The sequence below is a fragment of the Protopterus annectens genome, chromosome 7.part0 (assembly GCF_019279795.1).
Source record: "Protopterus annectens isolate FY-2018-M chromosome 7.part0, PAN1.0, whole genome shotgun sequence".
In the NCBI taxonomy this organism is placed as follows: domain Eukaryota; kingdom Metazoa; phylum Chordata; order Ceratodontiformes; family Protopteridae; genus Protopterus; species Protopterus annectens.
In genome coordinates this window covers 1,675,534,773-1,675,558,467 of record NC_056739.1, presented here as the reverse complement: position 1 = coordinate 1,675,558,467, position 23,695 = coordinate 1,675,534,773, and the positions used below count along the sequence as shown (strand labels likewise).

The 23,695-nt window shown below is 40.5% G+C and overlaps 1 protein-coding gene across 1 annotated transcript in view; it reads left to right on the top strand.

Moving 5' to 3' along the window:
* Positions 1–23,695, top strand: part of ACY1 (aminoacylase 1) — a 1,669,107-nt gene that overhangs the window by 901,860 nt on the left and 743,552 nt on the right. The window contains exon 12 of the mRNA XM_044078190.1: positions 20,186–20,259. Within this exon, the coding sequence (XP_043934125.1) occupies positions 20,186–20,259 (74 nt within the window). The remainder of the gene's footprint in view (positions 1–20,185; positions 20,260–23,695) is intronic.

Sequence of the window (23,695 nt, the reverse complement as noted above, 5' to 3'; positions counted from 1 at the left end):
ACCATGGTAAACCTGTGCCCAAGCGGATCAGATCCCATTCACCAGGGCTGCCTCTACTTCAGCAGCTTTTCTCAGAGGGGTCCTTACCAGAGACATTCTAGAAGCTGCTACTTGGAGCTCAGTTCACACGTTCACAAAGCATTATCATTTACCTCTCTTCTCTAAATCCAGGGCAGGCTTTGCCACTGCAGTCCAGCAGGGCCTTATAGCTGCTCCTAATGCTGTTTACTTCCATCCTCCCATCCATAGCTTTGGGATTCTACCCAAATGTAATGACTGCAACAGTGAAACACGAAGAACATAGTACAGTTGTGTACACTTACCATAAATGTAGATGTTCGAGTGTATTCACTGTTGCAGTCTGGATTACCCACCCACCAGCCCCCTTTTCTATACCTTTTCTTTCCTTCACTATACTCAAAAGCCTTTGTGGTGTATTTGCTTTTAGTTGAAGGTTATTTTTTTGTTTCTAAGGTTCATTTATATATATTTACTGTTTATACGTATAATTTTGCTCCCCATTTGGGGGGGGGGCACCTGACATCTTGTGCAAGAAAAACTGATTAAAATGGCGTCAGCTGCATATTTTATACCCCTGACAACCTGACATCATAGAAGAGGAGACAGCAGCCGACGCAGGACCCAAGACTTTGTAATTCAGGCCGACTGAGGGCAACCTGCCAGCAGATTACCCAAATGTAATGACTGCAACAGTGAATACACTCGAACATCTACATTTATGGTAAGTGAACACAACTGTACTTTTTTACTGTGTTTCGGTAGGTAGTATGTTGCGGGCAGTGGGGTTGGCCAACTATGAGAGATCGAGATTTTAAATTCCGTGGTTTAGTGTGTTCGTATTTGTGTTTCGCTCGTTATGGTTCGCGCAAGTTATATTCGAACAATTCGGCTTTCGCGGGAATAAAGTAGACCCCAGTACTTTACCAAGGTGTTTAAGATGTTCACTTCACTGTCAACTAAAGTGCATGGACAGTTCAGAGATACGACCACCTCTATAGAGCAAGCTTTTACAGTTTTTTACATACATTTTTAGTCCATTATTTATATGATTTGATTGTTTAATTTTCAAGATACTGTCAACTGATTGGATTTGACACAGATGTATCATTATTTAAACAAGAGCAGCAGTTACTGTAGTATGTCTGAGGAAGCAGAGATGACTCTGTGAAAGCACTCACATGTTTTATATATTTTTACTATTTTTTATTAAAGTGTTGTTTTGCCGTGTGTATTCCAACGTGTTGGTGGCTTTTTTGGAACATACGACCACAATGCTATGGTTAAAATGACATTGAAACTGTATATTTTAGCAATAATATTGCTTGCAGTAGCACATAGTTCTTGTCTGTTATAGATATTAAAGCAGTAACTATAACCAGTAGCCTGAGAGGTAAATCTTCCGTTGCTAAAAAGTAACTGACAAAAATAAAATATAATATGAATACAAGCAACAGAATGAACCAGGCAAAGTCCAGACCAGAAGCAAAAACACATTGTCAGTAATGCTGTATGACATCATCCACCATAGCAAAAGGTCCAAGAACTAAGCAATAAGAATCTTCAAGTAATAAAATCAATTCACAAGGTTTATTGAGAAATCTGTAAGCGCTTTCGAAGTAGAGCTTCTTCAGACCAAGTACAAACAAAAGGGGTTTACACTATTAACTATTCTTGCATGTGTACTTTTTTATTAACTATTCTTGCATGTGTTCTTTTTATTAACTATTCTTGCATGTGTTCTTTTTAGCATTGTTCATCTGCTTGCTCTAGTACTTGAATGAATGAATATTCATTGGTTTTAGATGAAGGATTTAATTAAGTGCTTGCAGCTTGTTAATTTAGTAATCATCTGGAGTGGCCTCTGATTGGAGAAAGCTTTGATAATATGTGTGTATATATAGTGTAAACCCCTTTTGTTTGCACTTGGTCTGAAGAAGCTCTACTGCGAAAGCGCTTACAGATTTCTCAATAAACCTTGTGAATTGATTTTATTACTTGAAGATTCTTATTGCTTAGTTCTTGGACCTTTTGCTATGGCGGATGATTTCATACAGCATTACTGACATTGTGTTTTTTGCTTCCAGTCTGGACTTTGCCTGGTTCGTTCCGTTGCTTGTATTCATATTTTATTGTTATAGAGATTAGTTTATCTATAATCTTTTGGTATAAAATGATTACCAAAAATAAATAGTTAATTCAACAGTTGCAAAGAGTTAATGGAAGAGTTCTGAGTCATAAATTAAATTCTGTGATTGCAAAAAAAAAACAAATTAATCAAGTTAGAAAATAAAACTATAGCAGACACAGCCCTTAACTGGTGGAATATATTCACAGAATGGTCTGCAAAAGAAAAAGTTGTTAGATACAGTCAATTCTGATAGTAATACTTAATATCATTGTATTAACTATGTAAAATTGCATTTTGACTTGTATCAAAAGAAGACTAAATGTTTTATTCCCTAATGTGTTTTCCTTATAATCTGATCAAAAATACATATCAGTATAAAGTGTTTTGAGTATGTTTTAAAAAAAAGAGAGGGAATTGTTAAGAGTATGTTTAACAGTGAATAAAGTATTGAAACTAATTCTGCTGTAAATATGCTGAAAGATAAAGCATAGAATAAAACATTTGCTTGAATATATGTATAGAGTTTAGCAATGTAAAATGGGCATCCATACTATATGCATAACAGACACAGCATCAGAAAAAAGCCTAAAAAGCAATTCTGGAAAGCAAGTATTACATGCTTTTTTCATGTTTGCAGAACAGTTTACAGATATCTATTAAAAGGCATTTTTTTATAAACTCAGCAATACGTGATCTTTTACAAAGCTGTTTCCTCAGAAAACATGTTCTTCCACAGTATCAGTTCCTCAAAAATATCAGCAGCAGAACAGTTTGCACAGATGTTTCCTTTCAGACTTCTGTTAATGGTGTGCATTTTCACATCAGCAGAAATGGTTTCACAGAAGGACAATACTGCTTTATAACAAAATATTTCCTTAAACAAGTCTGGAAAGTAAAGTATCAGCAGAAAAAGAAAAACAAAACAGGATGTTAAGTGCTTGAGAATAACAGTATATAAGAACTGTAAATTAAACTTTGTTAGAGGTATTTTGTAGGAACTTCGGTTCCAAGGTAACTGGAGAATGGAAAGCCATAAAACCATTGTCTATATCAGTTGTGAAGGAAAAACTTTGCATATTAAATTTGTAAATGACATCTTGTTTGTTATAAAATTAAGTTATTTATTAGTAACCATGCTTACAGTGAAATAGTATTGTGCTGCAAAATATATTTCTTTATCAGATTCAGTCATGCAAAACTCTGTGTCTCTGATTCAGCAGTAAACAGCCAGCAAGACTTTGTATCTTAAGAGACTTTGGTTCCAGTCCAGCATGTACAGCACAGCATACAACAGCAGCACCTAGATAAATTAAAATTTTCAAACAGTATGAAAGAATGTGACTTTGGATGAAGATCTTTATGGTAAATAATAACAGCCATGCAGAGTATTATATTCATAAAGTGAAAAGAAGTATTCTAATAACTAAGTGAAGAGGAGACTAGAGAAAGGAGATATTACCAATAACGATGACTTCAGGTAGGAGTACAGAGAACAGGCAAGAGGGCAATGGAATTTACAGGAGAAAACTGGCAAAGGAATCAGTTTATTGGCAAATAACTAAAGAGGGAAGGTAATAGGGTGGGATGAAGCCAAGACGACATTTTGACTGCAGGCTACAGACTGCCCTCTCTACTAGAGATTGATATCAAGTATATAGGCAAAGAAAAAGGGACTGATGAATCCTAAGTGAAAGATCTGCTCTGGTAGAGTTTTTAGTTGAATCTAGAACAGAAGCTGCTAAAAAGGGATAATTAATAGGACATATAAAATATTGCACAATAAGTATAAGAATCAATCAGTGGAGGTTAGAAATGATTGGAAAGAGAGTTTGGATAAGCAATTTACTAGGAAAAAATGGGAAGGCATATGTATGGCTTCTAAGTGTGCAACAAAGTCCATAAATGTTTATTGGAAGTATTTGCATAGGTGAACTCACCTACTAGACATCATCCGCTATGGTGCTTCAACGGTCAACTGCAATTGACCGCTGAAGCACCGTAGCGGATGATGTCTAGTACTTCTGTGGATTATAGGTGAGTTCACTGGAGAGATATCATCTGATGAAGTCAAGGACGAAAACGTGTTGTGAATATTTCAGCGTTATTTCTTGTGATTAAACTGTTTGTGACATAGTCCCTGGATTTTGGGTGCTTTATTCTGCTTACAAGTGACTTTTTTGCACCCGCCATTCCTTTTTGTTTAAGCCTTAGAATGTATAGTTACATTACCATTGGATATTAATATTGTACAGTAATAATTGGACACCTTTTTAAGGGCCTTTTACTAGATGATAATATTAACTGGGTGGTGGCAGTAATTACTGCCTTATAGTCTGGGTAAAGGGGCACAGCTGGGGAATCTGTCAGCCTTTCCGAGGAGTGTCTGTGAAGTTGTATAAATACTTATCTCAAAGAGTGTGTGTGTTGTGTCAGCTACTTGGGCAGGGACACGAAGTGCTGGTTGGACAGAGGGAGTACTGGAGGTTCTAGCTTGCCCAGTTAGACTGAAACCTGGACCCTATAGCTGTGCCAGTGGGGAGTCTTACTGGGGACCTGGTGAGCAAGGGAGCAGCCAGCCCCAGACTGACTGTGATCTCTGTGTGCACTTAAGGGAAATTGTACTTTACTGTGTGTATTAGTTATCCTTTCCTCTTCTAGGAGACGACCTCCCTGGTGTCAGTGGTGAGGTTTGAGGCTCCTTGATTGCTGGGCCAGGGCACGGTCGTCACAATTCCTAACATTCCTTAAAAAGACCTAAGAGTTCATTAAAACATTAGTTCCCCCCATGGACATATTCTTTAGTTTAAAATCCACATATTTGGCTTTAGGAGCTGTAACTGATTGAATAGCAGCCATGACTGGCCTAAGTGATGGGTTATCTATGTCCTTATGGACCTTTGGGGTCACAAATATAGATGGGACCCTAGGTTCTTTATGATGTAAAAATCTGAAGGTTTTGTATCAATAAACCCTTCAAGCACCAAATCATTAAGGGCTAAATATATTTTCTTATACACAATATGCATCTCATTTATTGATACCTTAGTGTATTTACTCTCATCAAGTAATAAATCCATCTATTTTCCTTCATATATAAGAGTCCATAAGTACAATTCCCCCATTCTTATCCGGTTTCATAACCTTAACAAACTTATTAGATCTAACAGACTCCAATAGGGACCTTTTCTGTACTGTCAGGTTAGACCATACTTTGTTTTTAGAAATTTTCTACCTTAATTCTGTTTCCACAGCATTTTGAAAACTTTTTAATTGTGGATGTAGTGGGGGATTCCATGTACTTTTCCTTCTTAAATTACCAACCATATTTACATGTCCATTTATTAAAAGTTCCAATTTTTTCTTATGGACAAACCTTTTTAAGTCTATTAATGATGTACTTATCTCACATTTTTTTCTTGGGTACAAACTTGAAACCTCTAGCAAATAAATAAAAAAATACGTTTGTAACAGTTAAACTGCTATAATTAAAGCTAGTATGTCCATGTCGTGTAAACTTGGGACCTTCACATTCAGTAGACTCCTGTTCATCAGGGGAATCATTTCCCTGTTCATATGAAATAAAGTTAAATGCATTTAGTACCCCTGTCTCATTCCCTTGTTGTTCCACCCCTCCAGTTGCCCTGATTATAGTCTGTTGGTGTCTTGTTTTTAAGCCTCTCCGACATCCGGAGAGGGGGATACTCTAAAGGGTCATTCATATCACCAGGTCTTCGCAGTTCCTCATCACTAACCTGACAATTTTCATCACTACCATGATATCCATAACCATCATTCATTCTATTAACAAATTGTTTACCTTTATTATGTCTAAAAGATACCCCTCCCCTTTATCAAAATTTGTGTAACCTTTTGGTTTTGGATACTGAATTTTCTGTGCATACTCCTAATTTCATTTTCTTTCTCTTTAAAATCCCATGTAATTTTTCATTAATCTGCATTCTGAGATCAAAATATTTTTCTTTTCTTGATCCACAGAAAACATGAGATCATTAACCAAGCAGGAAATTACATTATTTATTCTATCATTCAGTACCTCCATAACCCTCTCATTCTGCTTAGTAGTGGCTCGTAGAATATCAAGACCACACCTATCAAAAATATTTAAAAGTTCCAGATGGAATTCTGAACCCTCCTCTACATTGTTAGGATACCTAAATACCCTCAGTCCCTGTGGTACAATATTTAATTTAATGCATTCTTTCAAATAAGCATTGTCAGCACTTAAAGTCTTATATTTAAAAAGCAGTTCCTGTAACTTATTTATTTATTTATTTATTTATTTCCAGTTTGATTACCGGGGAAGTCCACTGGGCCAGAACGTACCCATTTTCAGTGGAGGCCCTGGGAGAAAAGCTCCAAAAGCAAAGCAAATACAATCTAAGTTACATAGTGTAAAAGGTAGTAATAAAATATATTCATTTGTAATTACATTACATTGATACAGTTAGTAAAAAAAGCAAATACACGCAGTATGCTTCAAAAAACATCATTCAGGAAGGTAGATACAATAGATTTAGTAGTTTCCTTCAAGTAGCAGGTTTGACTGTATGAGAAGAAGGTCTAAGGTTACATGCTATTTACAATATTTACATATGAGGAGTAGAGAGAGAGAGAAAGTACATAAACTGAGAGTAGAATATAGTTTGATCAAGCAGTGATCGAGAGAGAAAAAAGAAGAAAAAAAAATAGTATTAGGGTAGGGTAGAGTAGAGAGAAAGGATGTAGAGGGTTCAAGGGGAATTTATTTAGATTTATGTAGGATGCAAGCAGGTACACTTATGTTTAGAGGACAAGTAAGAGAAAAGTTGGATTTTGAAGGCTTCAGTGTTAGATGTTGTTCTAAGAGAAGAAGGGAGAGAGTTCCATTTCCTGCCAAGAGAGTAGGAGAGGAGGAGTTGGCCAGCAGGGCGATTGGGTTTGTGGGTGGTGATTAAATTTTGGTGTTCAGATCTTAGAGATCTGTTTGGGGAGTATGGCGGAAGGATGTTTGCTAGGGCTGGGCATTTATCAGGGTAGAATATTAATTTGTGAGCAGTGGTTAGTTGGAGGTAATCTAGGTAGTTAGGGAGTTCTAGCCAGTTCAGAGTTTGTAGGGAAAGACAATGGTGAGAAGAGGTTTTAGATTTGGTAGCAAATTTAGAGATTTTATTATAGCAGATTTCGAGTTTAGTGGAGATGGAAGAAGACAAGTTAGTAAGGAGAGGGGCTCCATATAGTAGAGATGGTAGAAGATAGGTAATTGCTAAGGAATGCCTAGCAGAGTTGGAGAGAAAGCAGTTGTTCTTATAGAGCATACCTAGCTTTTGGTGGGTTTTCTTTATGTTTTGTTGTATGTGGCTATCAAATTTGAGGTGCTCGTCTATAGTGATGCCAAGTAGTTTTGCAGATGGGACCACCTCTATGGTTGACTTGGTTTGGCTTATGATTTTTGAATGCTGTTTTATCAAATGTGCAAGCCCTGGAGGGAGCGAAGAGAAGAATTTTAGATTTATTAGAGTTTAGAGAGATGATTTTGGTGCATCCAGTTCTCAGTAGTGGAAAAAGCTATTTGGGTTTTTGTCAGTAGTTCGGGAATGTTGGAGGTGGCGCAGACTAAGGTAGAATCATCTGCGTATTGGATGACTGTTGTGTCTGGGATGGTAGAGTGAAGGTTATTTATGAAGATGTTGAAAAGCATGGGCCCAAGGATGGACCCCTGGGGAACACCAGTGGGTGTAGGCAAGAAGGAGGAGGTAGAGTTGTTCCATTTGACAGCTTGGGATCTGTCTGATAAGTAGCTAGAGAACCAGGATAGAGTATCAGGGGAGAGATGAAGGTTTGATAGATGAAAGAGAAGGTATTTGTGAGAGATGGTGTTGAAGGCTTTAGACAGATCTAGCAGTACAGTGGAAACTAGTAACCCAGAATCCCTGGCTTGATTGACTGTTTCTAAGAAGGATAGTAAGGCAGTAATGGTGCTGTGTCCAGGGTGGAAACCATGTTGGGTGGGCGTTAGGAGGCGGTTATGGATAAAGAAAGGCATGAGTTGGTGGTGGACGCATTTCTCTAGGATTTTTGATAAATGTGAGAGTAGGGCAATTGGGCGGAAGTTGGAGATATTTGTGTTTTTGCCTCCTTTATGAAGTGGGAGAATGTAGGCTGATCTCCAAAGCATAGGAACATATGACTCTTTTAAAGATCTGTTAATTAAGATGCTGATAGGGAGAGCAATACCTTCGGCAGCACATTTAAGGAAAGAGGAGGGGTGTTATCAGGGGCATTAGAGCATGGCTTTAGTTTAGATAAGAGTCTTTTTATGAATATAGTTGAAACAGGTTTCAGCTGGAAACTGGGAGGACAGTTAGAGGGGTTGCTGGGAGTAGAGGAAAGAGAGTTGGATGTATTATTGTTAGGGAAGGATTTAGTAAGATTAGCTATAGATTCCGTAAAGAATTTGTTGAAGAGAGAGCTTAGATCTGAGTCAGTTTTACTAGGGTCTGGGCAAGGGTTATTCCTGGATCCTGGGTGGAGAAGGGAATTAACTGATTTCCAGAACTGTTTGGGGTTCTTATTATGGTTGGATTGTAGTTTATAGTAGTAGTTCTTTTTGTCCAGGGTGATTAGTTTTTTAGCTAGGTTGCGGAGTTGGGTGTATTGGAGCAGGAAAGAAGGGATTTTATTTTTCTGGTATAGCTTCCAAGATTTGTCCCTTTGATGCATGACTTGTTTTGTTTCTTTGGATAGCCAGGGGGCAGAGTTAGCTTTGACTAGTTTGTTTCTTGGAGGAGCTAGGGAGTTAAGAGTATTTAGGAAGATAGAGTTAAACTGTTCTACAGCTTTGTCTAGGGGAAGTGTATTTAGGGTCTGCCAGTTGGTATGTTTAAGAATGTTTGAGAAGATAGTTGGGTTGAAGTTGCTGAGATTACGAGTGTGGATGTAGTGGTGTAGATATTGGGTAGAGTTAGCTGAGCGGTGTATGAAAGTAGGGAGGTGGTCACTGAAGGTGTCAGGGATAGTGCCTGAAAGAGTTATTTTGTTTGGATGAGAGACTAGGATCCAGTCAATGGTAGATCCTGGGGGATTAGTTTTGTTAGGCCGGGTGGTTGAGTGGATTACTTGGGTGAAGTTAAAGAGGTTGATGAATTGGGAGGGGGAAGGAGAGTTGATTTTATTCCAATCAATGTTAACGTCGCCTAGAATGTAGGTTTCAAATTTGATTTCAGTTGAGGCCCAGTAAAGAATATTTTCAAGGGTTGTTATGTTGTCACCTGGGGATATATAAAGGGAGATAATGCAGATGTTCTTATGTTTATTTAGTCAAAGGAGACTGGCTGTAAGTTCAGCGTTTTTGAATTCAGGAGTTGGAATTTGTAGGGGGATCAGGGAGAGAAGGTTAGAGAAAATTATTGCAGAGCCTCCACCTTTTTTATTTGGTCGGTCAGTTCTGTGGATTTGGAAACCAGGAGGTAAGATTTCAGAGTCGGTGATGTGGGGTTTTAGCCAGGTTTCAGAAATGGCTAAGATGTCTGGTTGGTTGTGGCAAATCCAAGCATGAAGATGGTGAATTTTGTTATTTAGGCTCTGAGCATTGATAGAGAAGAGCTTAAGGGGGTTAGGAGAGGAAGTGGTAGAAGAAGTGGGAGGGGGACTATGTTTTATTCCAGAGGGAGAAAAAGGGATTGGGGAGAAGTTGTTAGTGGTGAGGCAGGGGCCAGGGTTCGGATGAATATCGCCACATAAGACAAGGTCATTATTGGTAGTAACTCTTTGTCTTTTGTGTTTAAGAAGTAAGAGGCTGTTAGAGGGAGGGAGGATTTTCAGAGTGAGAGTTTTTGGTGTGGTGAGGCATTTGGGATGGAAAAGGTACAGTGTTTTGGGAGGAATAAGAGTGGAAGATATGTTGTTGTAGTGGGTAGATAGAGAAGGTTGTGAATGAGTATAAGGGTTGGTTTGTGTAGGAGGTAGGGAGAAGGGTATTTTGTGAGAGTAGGAAGTAGCAAAATATAGGGGAATGAGAAGTACAAGTAGTAATGATGGGACATAGATATTATGAAGGATTTTGGAAGGTATGTTTGGCAAGCAGAGGTGGAAGAGATTGATGTAGTGGAGTTGAGTAGGCAAAAAAAATAAATAAAAGGATGGGGTCTTAGGAAAAGGATAGGGTTGAAAGTATTTGCAGGGGAGAGAAAGGGAAAAGTCTGTGATGAGAAGAGAAACTATAATGGAGATGGAAGAAAAAGAGTGGGAGGGGTAAAAGTAGAAGAACTATGATAGGTTAAGTGGTGGAGTGAGGTAAAGTGGGGTGGGAGGAGTAAGAGTAGGAGGGGTAAAGAGGGTAGGACTCTGATTGGTTAATTAGTATACATGGGAGGGCGAATGAGAGGTATAAAGGTAGAGGTGCTGGGGGTGGGTGGGAATTGGGGGTAGGGTAGGGGAGCGGAGTGAGCCCGCAGGGCGAACGGAGCGGGAAGAGCCAAAGGAAGGAGAAAAAAGTGAGGAAAAAAAAACAATCAGTAGAGTACGAGAGCTAGAAGGTAAGATTGCAAAGATATATTTTATATCAAAGACTGACAGTGAAATGGAGTTGGAAGGAGATATGTGCTGAAAAAAATAGTATGGGAGGGTCTGAGGCTAGGAGCTTAGAGGAGAATGGGGAAATAAGTGGAGCGGAGGAAGAGGATAGGTAGTCCTGGGAGAATATGGGGAGAGAGAACAGTGGGCGAGATATCAAAGAAAACACTGAAAGAATGTGTACTAAGATACCAAGAGGGAAAATGTAGTAGAGACAGCAAGAAAGGTAAAGGGGGTGCCACCTAGTGGGCAGCTAAGATGAGTGAACAGGGACACCTACGGGGAATATCCAGTAAGGGGCTGGAGGGGGATTATCAGGCTCAGCAAAGGGTAAAAGTAAAGTGTGGGAGGGAGAGTAGGGATAATTTAAATTGATAAGGAATGGGAAAGAGTTGGCTGCTGGCAGGCCTGGCAAGGGAACGCACTGCAACCTACTAAAGTATGTACTATTTTTAATAAATTACAATATATATTTAAGCAATATGGGTACTTTCTCTAAAAATGTCCTGGAAAGATTAAGCAATAAACATACTTTCTCTGTAAATGTCTTGAAGGGAGCAGATGGGATTCTAGGTTGATTTAAATGTCCTTGGTTTGTGGGTTCTCAACATGAGCCTCCGTTATGGTGCATTCAGGAGGAGAAGGAGGGTAGACAGGAACACAAGCTGGAACATGCAAGGGAGAAAAGAAAAAAATGTAATGAGGCAGGCAGTACAGGAGTTAGGAGCTGAGAAACAGACAGTCATAACATACACAGTTAATGCTGAAAAGAACAAAGCAGTTCAGTTAAGTTAGGTTAACCTTTATCAAGTATAAAAAAACATAACTAAGCTAGGAATAGGTAGGAAAAATGCAAATAAAACAAACACAAAAGTGCAATGGAACTTTGAATAGCAGTCAAACAATTAGCAGACAAAAGCTCAGCAAACTAGGACAAAAATGCATTGTAGGTGTATTCAAACAGAAGTTCTAGATAAATGATTCAACAGCAGGATTAGGTACTCTGTATGAGTATTGCTATGTGGTTAGGGCAATTGCTGCGAGCAGCGCATACACTCGGATTAACTTTACTGGGAGGATTACTAAGTATTTTACCCCACTAGCGTATGGGAAGTACAATCAGCGCAGTTCCAAAAGCGATATTCGCCTTACTGCAAGTCCAAACTTCTGTTAACACATAGAGCAAGTCCCACAAAAACATTAGTATTGGTATAGAACTTACCCATCGAAGGCAGCTGCACAGTCCCAAATTAGAGCACTTAAACAATTAAATATGTATTACGACTAACCCAAGTAATTAACGCAACTTGAGCAATCCCCACAAAAAAATTAAGGCAGATGTAGCCATTACATATCACAAATCAGCATGCATAATTTCAGAAAAAGGCGATTAAACAGGGCTCGCCAACCGTTTCAGAGCAGCGTACTAGTTATAAAATGAGCCAACAAGATAAAAAATAACTCTGGTAGCCGAGTAAAGGCTTGCATACAAAAACAAATGGTGGCAAACCTTATATGTGAGTTTGTGTACCTCAGTCGAGTGGCATGAAGTAAAATGTTCAAGCAACTAACAATACAATGCTGGACCCACATGCAAAGCGCTATAGTGAAAAAAGCGTTTGCAGTCGGAGAGCTAACTACACACAACGCATCCTGCAACAGAACGCTGGGTCCACGTGCAACGCGCTATGTTACAAATAAGCGTTTGCAGTCAGAGAGGCAACCGCACACATGTACAACATTCGTGGAGTCAAGCAAAGCAAGCACACACACAATTCAAAACAGAAGTATAGTATTAGAGACCTCAGAGTACATACTTACGGTAGGAAACCGCAACGCTAGAGCCAGGAAAGGCACAGCAGCCAGGGGGCAGAGCAATGGAATAAAGATGGCGCCTCCTTGGATGTGGTAACTTTATGGAGTGGGACAGGAAGTTAGGCAGACATGGGGGGAAGTGAGTAGACTAAGGGGAGGGAATATGCAGACAGAGCCGGTCAGACCGGAACAGTGAGAATACACTGCAGCAGGTGGGACTATTCAGTTTGGACAGGAGGCAGGAAATGGGAGACAAGAAGAGAGATTAACTTGTTTAAATTGTTAGCATATGTGTCAGCTTCATCATTTTTGCTTTGCTGTACATATTTATCAAAAGATACATGCTTGTTCAGCCATGTATTCAAATTATATTCATTAACCACAGTGTTACTGTTTATGCTAGAACAGTCACCTTGTGTCCGTTTTTCAGTCCTTAAGTTCGAATTGTGCCCATTACTATTAGAAGCCATCACACTGGAGTGTAAGACCTCTGGAGTCCTTCTTCCATCAAACACAGGTGAATTAGCTAAGCCATTCTCTCCATTTGAATGACAACGAGTACACACTCCATTTCTTTCTTCTTCATGCTGCCACGCCTCCTGATTACCAGGCAGTAAAGATATGGAGGCTTGCCTATCCTTGAATGCAAACAACATTGCAGCTTTGTGATTTTTTTTGTACAGATTTAAAGTAAAACAGTTGTGTATTTCATGAACAGAATTTAATATGACAGACCCATGCTTGAAATGACTCTGGCAAAGTGAAAATATTTGGTGTTCTGAATTGGAACTGCCTTTTAAGGCTAACACTGTATTGCTCAAACTGTAATGCGTCCACTACTACAAAATTGTGTCATACAGTAATGTGAAGTACTGACCTGGTCTCATACTCTTCTTCCCAGGAATTTTGAATTGTTCAAGTTATGTTCTTACTTTTAGTATGCTGAGGTTTGAGGCAGATCTGAGTTCTTCCACATTAATGCCAATACTTTGAGAAGACAACTGGAGGGACAATTGAAGACCCACCCATCTGTCTTGGTAGCATTGTATGCAGACTCAACTGACTGACTTAAAAACTTAACTTAATTGGTCCTTAGGGCATCCACTCCTAGTCTTTACTCTGAGTACTTTGCATAACTGTACTTCACATTGCCATCAGTGACTCTGTTTAAATAGTGGCTGTGACTATAGGTGGTTTGCTGGTGGACAGAAGAAGAATGCTTTTTAACTGCCTTCTCATTTTTATGAGGGACTGGAGAAGATTTGGTGCCGCCACAATGTCGTCAGCAGCCAGTGCTTTTTAGTGGTAGGACAGGTCACATTATTGTGTTGTGGGTTTAGAGACGTGCAGCTTTATACATGCACTGCACTGGGGCCACTGCAGGTAGCAAACATCCTGAGAAGGGGGTAAGTTGTAGGTAAGGCATAAATTAGAAATTCACCACTATAGTATGATGGCCACAGGTCCTCAGAAATCTCCTGTGCTGATACTTACAGTGATTTGTCAGAGTTTAATTGTGCATCATAGCAACAAGTGAGTTAAGTGCTATGATGCATCTTCCCCTAGTCCATTCTTATTTATTTTGGGCCTTTGTTTTAAATAAAAAGCTTCCTCAACTTTTTATTGAAACCACAACCAAATAAAATTAAGTCCCCTTGGTAACATCATGATGTTCTTCGTGTTTCACTGTTGCAGTCATCACATTTGGATTATCCCTGCCAGGGTAGCCCTCAGTCAGCCCGAATACCAGAGGCGTAGTATTTCTGAGTCGGTTGCTGTTGCTTCAGGACTGATGTCAGGTCATCAGTGGTATAAAAACAGGCAGTTGATGCCATTATATCAGTCTTTCTTGCCAAGGAGCCCAAAGCAGAAGCAGTTCGTACGAGTGCCGGTCGACCGGCTACCTGAGTTTTTCATTTACGAATTGAAGCTGAAGTCTTCTAAAGCTAAGTACCCCGTTGGGGATCCTTTCTTCTTGCTCTAACCGATGTCAGAAAAAGTTAACAATTGTCCCGCCTGTGGAAAACAAATACCACACCGAGATTTTCATTCCTACTGCGTCACTTGTCTAGGCCCAGACCAAGATGTGCCCCGCTGTCACTTTTGTGCTTTGTTCAACACCAGAACTATACATCGTCGAACCCTTATTGTATCTAGATATTTTCAATCTCAGTCCTCGACTTTCAATATGGCTTCGGTAAGCCATCCTTCAACCGATCTTCCGAAAAAAACGTAAGGATAAAGATAGAGACAGACCGCACAAGTTCAAAACTGCTGACGACACTTCCGTTAAGCTAGTCATCAGTTCACTGGTCCTCAGTGAGGTGCTTTCGCAGTCCCTGATGCCTGCTTCTGTGGATTCGCAGGCTGTTACTGAGACCCTTTCAGAGTCCGGTATGCTGCAAGACTTTTCTTCGACTAAGGATCCTGCGGATGTCTCTACTTGGATGGGTCTGGAGATGCTGAGCAGGCACCGACTTCCAAGGAAGTACTTTGCACTACCAATACTCAACACTGACAGATGATTTCTATTGCGTGTACAGTTCTTTCAAAACTACCAAGTTTCTAAGGCCCAGGGTGCAAAATACATCCAAAAAAACGACGACCCAAGCTCAGGCCCCGGCTTCCTTGCCTCAGTCTCAAATACTTAAAATTGCGGAAGACCTTATAATGCTTATCAAGGGAAGTCAGGCTTCCCCTTCCAAAAGAAAAAGAGACTTCTCTGTAGTTTAATCTGAACAGGAGTCCGATGACTCTGATGCATCTGAATATGAAGATATGCATTCCCTCTCTGCTTATGAGGATTCTGATGCAGAGGAATCCATCCCTTCAGCCTCCCCACCCGAGAACTTTTCCTTGGCGAAATCCTACATACTTTAAGGGAGCATTTCCAATGGTAATGTCAGGACTATCCTCAGTCAAAAAAGAGACTCAGGGAATTCTTAGATCTTCCACAGCACAGACCTCTCGCCATTCCTCCTGTCCTAGATGTTGTGAATGATGTCTTTATGGAATCCAGTCTGACCCCTGACACCCTCCCTCCTGCTCCCAGAAAACCTGAAAGGTACTGTAGAGTCTCTGACTCTCACAAATTTCTTTTCAAAAATCCTACTGCTGACTCCGAGGTCATCTCTCAAGGACCTATAGGAATCAAAGCAACTTCAGCTAAGAATCCCACCCCCTCAGATAGGGATTCCCGAGCATTAGACAGGTGGGACAAAATAACTATATACACCTCTGCTACTCTTGCTATTAGAGCATTAAATTGTCAGTTCTATATGCTGAAATATCAGCAACATACCATGGAACTCCTCAAACAAAAAAAAAACTTCTTTTCCTGCTTGTGCAGAAAATAAAAAGTTACAAGATTTAATGCATTCTGCAAGTCAAGTGACTATGCACACCTTACAGTGTGGTTTTGACACCCTAGAAGCATCTTACAGGGCAGCAGTTACTGGTTCTGTACTTAGAGGACATGCTTGGCTTAAGGAACAAACCTTGCCAGACCATGTCAAGTCCAAATTATTGGATGCACCCTTGCAGTAAGGCATAATAGGTCCTAAAAAAAGATGGAAGAAAAAGTTAAATCTATGCAGACAGTTAAGGACTTCTTACAGGTCCAGCCACCAAGGTTCAGTAGGCATTGCCCCTCCAAGCACTGGTCCTTTCCTGCCCCCCCAGGTCAGCTCAGCCCAGACCCAGGGAAGCAGGCCCCCCCCAGACAGCCCCAGGGAATGCAGAGATCTAAGTAATGGAGTTCCTCCTCTTTAAAACCAGGGAGTTGTAAGCCACCCGCTAATGGTAAAAAGCTCACAATTACCTTACACTTCTACCCCCTCCCTCGGCCCACCTGCACTTGCCCCTATGAGGAAAACTCTCCTTCCACGCAAGCAACTGGGCCACCATTACCAACGACCGCTGGGTCCTCTACATAGTGTCCCAGGGATACAAATTTTACTTTCACACTCTGCCAACCCCAAAAGGGTTCCCAGATCTACCCCCAAACCAGCAGTCAGAGGCCAAAAAGCAAGTCCTTTCCCTCCTCTCTATGAGGGCAATAGAGCATGTTCCTGCAGAACAAACAGGCCAAGGTTTCTACTCCAGACTCTTCCTGGTACCCAGAAAAGAGGGCGCATGGCACCCCATCCCTGACCTATCCATTCTAAACACCTTTCTGGTGATATCAAAATTAAAAATGCTCACCCTCCAGCAGCTTCTTCCTATGCTTTTCAAGGATGCTGGTTAGCCACCGTAGACCTAAAAGAGGCCTACCTACACATCCCAATAATGGAATCATGCAGGAAATACCTACGTTTCAGGGCAGGATCACTGCACTTTCAATTCTCTGTGCTTCCCTTTGGCTTATCCTCTGCTGCCAGAGTTTTCACAAAATGTCTGGCTCCCGTCATTGCTTTTTGCAGGCAAAGAAATATTCAAATTTATCCATACTTAGACAACTGCTTGATTCAGACAGATAGTCAGGAAAAGCTGCTCAAGCACCTGATCTTTGTAAAGGACCTACTGACCCCCCCCCCCGGGGTATACTATCAACGAAAAGAAATTAAAACTGGTACCCACTCAAAAAATTGTATTCCTGGGAGCAAGCCTGGACACAGAATCCCAGAGGGCATTCCTTACACCAGAAAAACAAACCTACCTGACAACCTACTCCTCGTAACTAGCCACCAGGACCCTGTTATCCACAAGGAATGTCCGGCAAGCTCTAGGGTTCACAGCTTCTTGCATTCTACTCATTTCATATGCCACACTGCATATGAGGAAACTACAATGGTACCTAAAAAGCCTTTGGTGTCAGCACTCTCAATATCTGGAAACTCTTATATCAATGACACCTTGCCAAAGGAAAGATTTTCTTTGGTGGGCAGCAGCATGCTACCACAACAAGGGACTTCCCTTCTCACTACCCCATGCCACCCAGATCCTCACCACAGATGCATCAGACTGTGCCTGGGGTGCACACCTGGAAGGCAGGTGCATTCAGGGCCAATGCAGCCCAAATCGAATACATCTTCAAATCAACCAAAAAGAGATTCTAGCTGTTCAGCACGCCCTTTCAGCTTTCAGACCCCTACTCTCCCCGGGGTCTCTCCTGATCAAAACAGACAACACCATGGTGATGTGGTACATCAACAAGCAGGGGGGACTCACTGTTATTCTCTGTGCAGGCTTGCCATGACTCTTTGGCACATGGCCGCAGCCATGCAACAACACCTGTTAGCACAATTCCTGCCAGGTTCTCTAAACTCTCTGGCAGATAACCTAAGCAGAGACCTGCTAGACCCACATGAGCAGCAGCTAGACCAAAGAAACTTCCCCCTTGTAACCCAGAAATGGGGCACCCCGAAGGTAGACCTCTTTGCCTCCCACTCCAATTACCAGCTCAGCAAATTCTGCACCAGGGAACCTCACAGCAAGGCTTGGAAAGTGGATGCTCTATTCTTCCAGTGGGTAAACCTCTCAGTCTATGCATTTCCCCCTCTACCAGTCATTTCAAGGGTACTGATCAAAATAAGGGAGGAATAACCGAGGGCAATCCTGATTGCCCTAGACTGGCCATGGCAGTACTGGTACCCACTGCTGCGCACCTGTCACCCCTGCCACCTTGGCACCTACCTCAGATCCCAACACTCCTGACCCAGAGGAATGGAGAATTCATGCATCCCCAATTGCAGACCCTCAATCTGGCAGCTTGGCTTATTCCCTGACCTCTCCTCAAGCTGCAAGTCTAAGCAAACAAGTTCTAAATGTCATACGTGAGGCCAGATGCCCCAGCACTAGAAAGTCTTATGCTAACAAGTGGAAAAGGTTTTGCACCTGGATCCAGGCTAAGGGAGCCGGAACGGCACAGCCCACCCTACCTCTCATCCTGGATTACCTGGCAGATCTACTACACAAGGGTCTATCCTTCTCTTCTATTAAAATTCATGCCTGTGCCATCTCGGCTCATTTCAGCACAGAGCCACCTCTTTTCTCGCACCCTCTCATCAAATAGTTCCTAAGAGGAGCTAACAAATTGAGGCCACCCAGAAGAGCTCCTACCCTAGCTTGGGACCTAAACTTTGTGTTGGAAAAGCTCACCCTGCCCCCCCCCCCTTGAACCTTCAGCTTCAGCAGAGTTAAAATTCCTCTCTTGGAAGACAGCCTTGCTTCTGGCCATCACTTCAGCTAAAAGAGTATCAGAGCTACAAATATTTATGGCTGTAGAGCCAGTCATCATTTTCCATACTGACATGGTCTCCCACAAAACAAGGAGGAAAGGATTCTACACTCTCTAGATGTGCACAGACAGCTTAGATTCTACCTAGACAGGACTAGAAAAACTGATCAATTGCTAGTCAGCTTCACTGCAGGAGCAGAGGGCAAGGCCATATCCAAACAAACAATTTCCAAATGGATAGCACATTGCATCCATTTCTGCTACAAACATCACTGAAAACCTCCCCCCAAGGGGGTCAGGTCACATTCCACTAGAGCAACCTACACCTCTGCAGCTTTCCTCAGAGGGATCCCCACCAGGGACATCCTGGATGCTGCAGTATGGACTTTTGTTCATACCCTCACCAAGCATTACCACTTGCCTATCCACCAAATCCAGGGCAGGCTTTGCCACTGCAGACTTGCAGGGCATCCTAGCCAGCCCCCAGTCTTCTTGATTGCCTCCACGCTTTTCTTCAGCTTTGGGAATCAACCAAAATGTGATGACTGCAACAGTGAAACACGAAGAACATAGTACTGTTGGGTACACTTATCATAAATGTAGATGTTCGAGTGTATTCACTGTTGCAGTCCTGGTTTCCCTCCCTCCCTCCATCCCCCTTGTCTCTCTTTCTCTCTCTCTCTCTCCTTACAAGGAATTTTTGGTGTTTACTTTCTACTGGTGGTGTTCTTCCACCATAACCTAGCTCCTTATGGGGGGCTCCTGACATTTAGGGCAATAAAAAACTGATGTAATGGCGTCGGCTGTCTGTTTTTATACTACTGATGACCTGATGTCAGTCCTGAAGCGACAGCAACTGACGCAGAAATACTACGCCTCTGGTATTCGGACCGACTGAGGGCTACCCTGGCAGGGATAACCCAAATGTGATGACTACAACAGTGAATACACTTGAACATCTACATTTATGATAAGTACACATAACTTTACTTTAGGCAGGAGTCCATGTCTGCATATGCACAGCATGCATTCATTAATGTCTGTGGACGCACCACTCATTTTTTCCCCAAGATGCCGTCACTGTAGTTAAAAAACGTCTTTAATTTTCAGTGCCATCAGTGTGCGGAAAACAAATGTTAAGAGGGATAGTGCTAAGGAAAGAATGGACCAAAACATTCAGTAATAGTACAAAGATGCACCATATGATGGTGCAAAAGGTAAGTCACTGAAATGTGGCACATCACTTTAACAATGAAAGCTTGAGTGATTGACTAAGACCAAAAGGCAGCAGTTTGCCAGCAGTAATGTGGGGGCAAAAAAATGCATACACATACAGAGAACTGCTGCAAAGATGCCATTTCTCAACTCTGTTACATTTTCCCTGTTTTAAGATATTGGTCAGTTGAAAACGTACTTTGTTTCAAACATTTTTATCACATTTTTATTTGTCCTTTTTGTTTGTTCCTTTATAGGGATTACAGTAAAGTGTACTGGGAATCCAGGCCATGGTTCAAGATTTATTGAGAATACAGCAGCAGAAAAACTGGTAGGTAAGATTCTATGTGTCATGCATACATCCTTAACAGAATCAAAAGTGAAAGCATGGCACCTTAATATATTGTAAACTACCTTACCACTGTCACTGTGTAACTTTTATTGACCTGTGGGCATTATAGTAATGAGTTATCTTTATGCACTGAATGTGTTTGCTTTCTTTTTGAACACTAAATGACAGGGTCTGTCCTTCATTGGATGTAGTACACTATACACTCCTTTGTCTTTACTAAATTTGCCATATAACCATGTGATGCTTACAGTTAGACATATTTTATTTTGACTGTGTATTTTGCTGTAATTTTTTAGTATTTAAGGCCATTCGTCTTAAGCATAATACACTTTCCCTGATAATTAGTTAACCTTCATGTTTTTTCTCATTAATTTTCTTAATTTTTTTTATTTTCTTTCATCACAGCAGGCAACATGCTGTGGTTAGAGGCAGGAGTGGGGAAAAAATTCAGCTCAAGTACATAGTTTGCTTCTGTTAACTATGCCCTTTTATGACCTATCCTATAACAAAGGCAGAGCGTCTGGAAAGTATCATGACATAAGAGTAAAGAATAAGGAGTTGTAAGCAAATATGTTCCTTTTTTAAATGAAACATTTTTTATTAAATTATTATGTATGACATAGGTAATCTTACACTTGTATAAATGAAAATAAACCATATTGACACATCCTCGGTTGCGAACATTATATATTACAAACCGTGCTGACACAACTGTAGCTGCAAACATTACATATCAAATCAGTCCAGTCATTGTCAGTCAGCCATTACATAGCTCATTCAAATCCTACCTTCTTTTAACCCTTGTTTCTCCTCTGCATGTATTGATCTCACATTTCCTATGTAATTTGTTCCTACCCTTTAATAAAGATCCCAGTTTCAGTTGTTTTGTCTCTGTTACTATCTTTGCTATTTCTAGTAAAGTTGGTTCAGACATTGCTTTCCATTTTCTAGTAATTGTTTTTTGGCAGCCATCATAATTAGACCCAACAAGGCCTTACTATGTCTATGCAGTTCCGATTCTGTATTATACCTCAAAAAAATAATTTCCCTAGTAACTCCAATTTGCTCACCCAGCATCTCTGACAGAGTGGTCTGCAGGGAGTCTTTAAAGTCTGCCAACTCATTACACTCCCAGAAAATATGTTCCCAGTTACCTGTTTCTTCCCCATCACACCTCCAACATTTGCTGCTTACCAGAGAAAAAATTATTTGGAGTCTGCTTGGGGTATACAAATACCTATGTAAATACTTCCAAGCAAAGATACTAAATCTTCTAGATTTTGTTGCATATTTGGGAGACATACATATATCCGCCCTTGTTTCTTTGTGAATTGCTTATCCAGTCTCTCTTCCCAATTCCTCCTAACCTCCTCTGATTTATTCTTATAGTTGTCATGCAATGTTTTATATGCTGTACTAATTATTCCTTTCTTAATGGCAACTTCTATTCTAGAGTCTTTTAAAAACTCTACTAGTGCTGGCTTTTCATTTAGGACCCCCCAATTTCTTTCTCTTTGCCTATACTCCGATATCAATACTTAGTAGGGAAGGCAGTCTCTAACCTGCAGTCCAAATAAGTTGGCATCTTCGCATTCTGTTACCTTTCCCTCTCTAGTTATTTGCTCTCAATACCTTGGATCCTTTGCCAGTTTTCTCAAATATATTCCAGCCCCCACTTGCCTATTGTCTGTATCCCTGATTGCAGTCATCCCTATCAGCAGAATCTCCTTTCTCCATTCCCATTTCTGCTACTTTATGAATGTAGTATACTGTATGAATATAGTAGTCTGTGTGATTATTGTTGCTCTCCTTGAAAGTCTGCATCCAAATCCCAGTCTGTTCTTGTTTTGAGCTTCCCCCGTTTCAACATCATCTCTTTCCACTCTGAATTATATCTACTTGTGCTGTGTATATGAGCCTTAACTGTGTTTCTTTGAAATACCCCTTCAACTTGGGTAATCCCAATCTGCCCTGTTCTGTTGGAAGAATAAGCTTGTCCCACTTGACTCTTGCTGTCTTCCCCTCCCAGATAAAAATCTTCAGTTCTTTATTAATTGCTATCCACAGTTTCCCTTCTGGTTGATAAAAATATGCCTGACCTGTGTATAAGACTAAAGGGACTAAAAACATTTTCACTGCTTATATATTTCTATTGATATTCATATAACAGAGCTTCCATTTTCTCAGTTTTTGTATTATCTTTTGTGTAGTTTCTTCGCACATATCCTTAGCTGCCAGACTGGTAACGTTTTTAATCCATACTCCTACATACTTCATTTTATCATATCCCCATAAGCAATGCTTTTTTTGTAAACAAACAGGTGGTGGTACGCATTTGTTGCTTTTGGGTCAAACCCCCCCCCCTACGCAGCCATTCCAGTGTCCAATTATTTGGCTATTTCTCCCCAGTTGCCATAAACACTGTTCAAAACTCAGTGTGCATACTACTTTACTTCTGCAATGATTACATATATTTGGATTTAATTTAAAACATTTATTTCAAATTTTCCAGCACAAACACTGATAGATGTTTGCTAAACAAAGCAATACAGTCTCACAATGAAAACAAGAGTTAGCATTAAAACTTCTGTGACTTTGAAACTCACATTCATTGAAACAGCATTGAAACCCACATTCAAAGAAAATGCATCTAGCCAGTGGCAGATTAAGAGTACCTTTGGGCTGTTTTCAAATCATAGACCTCTTGCACACATTTTTAGGACCATGCAAAATTTCTTTGATTCACTTTCCTGATTGTATTAAATAATAATATATAATAATTAAATTATATCCCTTGTATAATACAACACTGTCTTAGTTTGTATCACTTGGAGGCCCACCTCTTTATTTGCATCTCTATACATTCTCCTTCATTGCTAATGAATCTCTCTACTCTAATCTGTGCACAAACAGGTTACTAATCAACAAGTCACTCCCAACCTTAATAAACTTTGCTGTCTCTTCTCTCCTTCACTTTACAGGTAGTTTGAATTCTTACTTACCCCCTCTGAGGGCTTCACTGATAGTTTTCCACTGATTGCCTCTCTGGTTTCTTTGCATTCCACCTGGTTTACACCCCTTGTGCTATCTCCCTCCCCCAATACTAAGTCTGTATTAGAACCTTGCTGAGCATGGAGCCATCTTTAAATTTCTAGTCTCTCACCAGGACACAAGTGCTTTTCAGCAATTGCATTCTGCTTGCTGGTAAACCATTAGACCTCAGGAATTTGTTTAAAGTGTTCAGATTTGTAAAGTAATACTTATTTGCTGTATTTGGATCTATACAACTACTATTCATTTTTCTGATTCCTGACTACTGATCTGCTTGTTTATTTAACTGGTTGATTCTGTCATTCAGCAATTGAGTTTTACTGACACTATCACTGCAGCTATGTTGTCTATGCTGCTATGATGT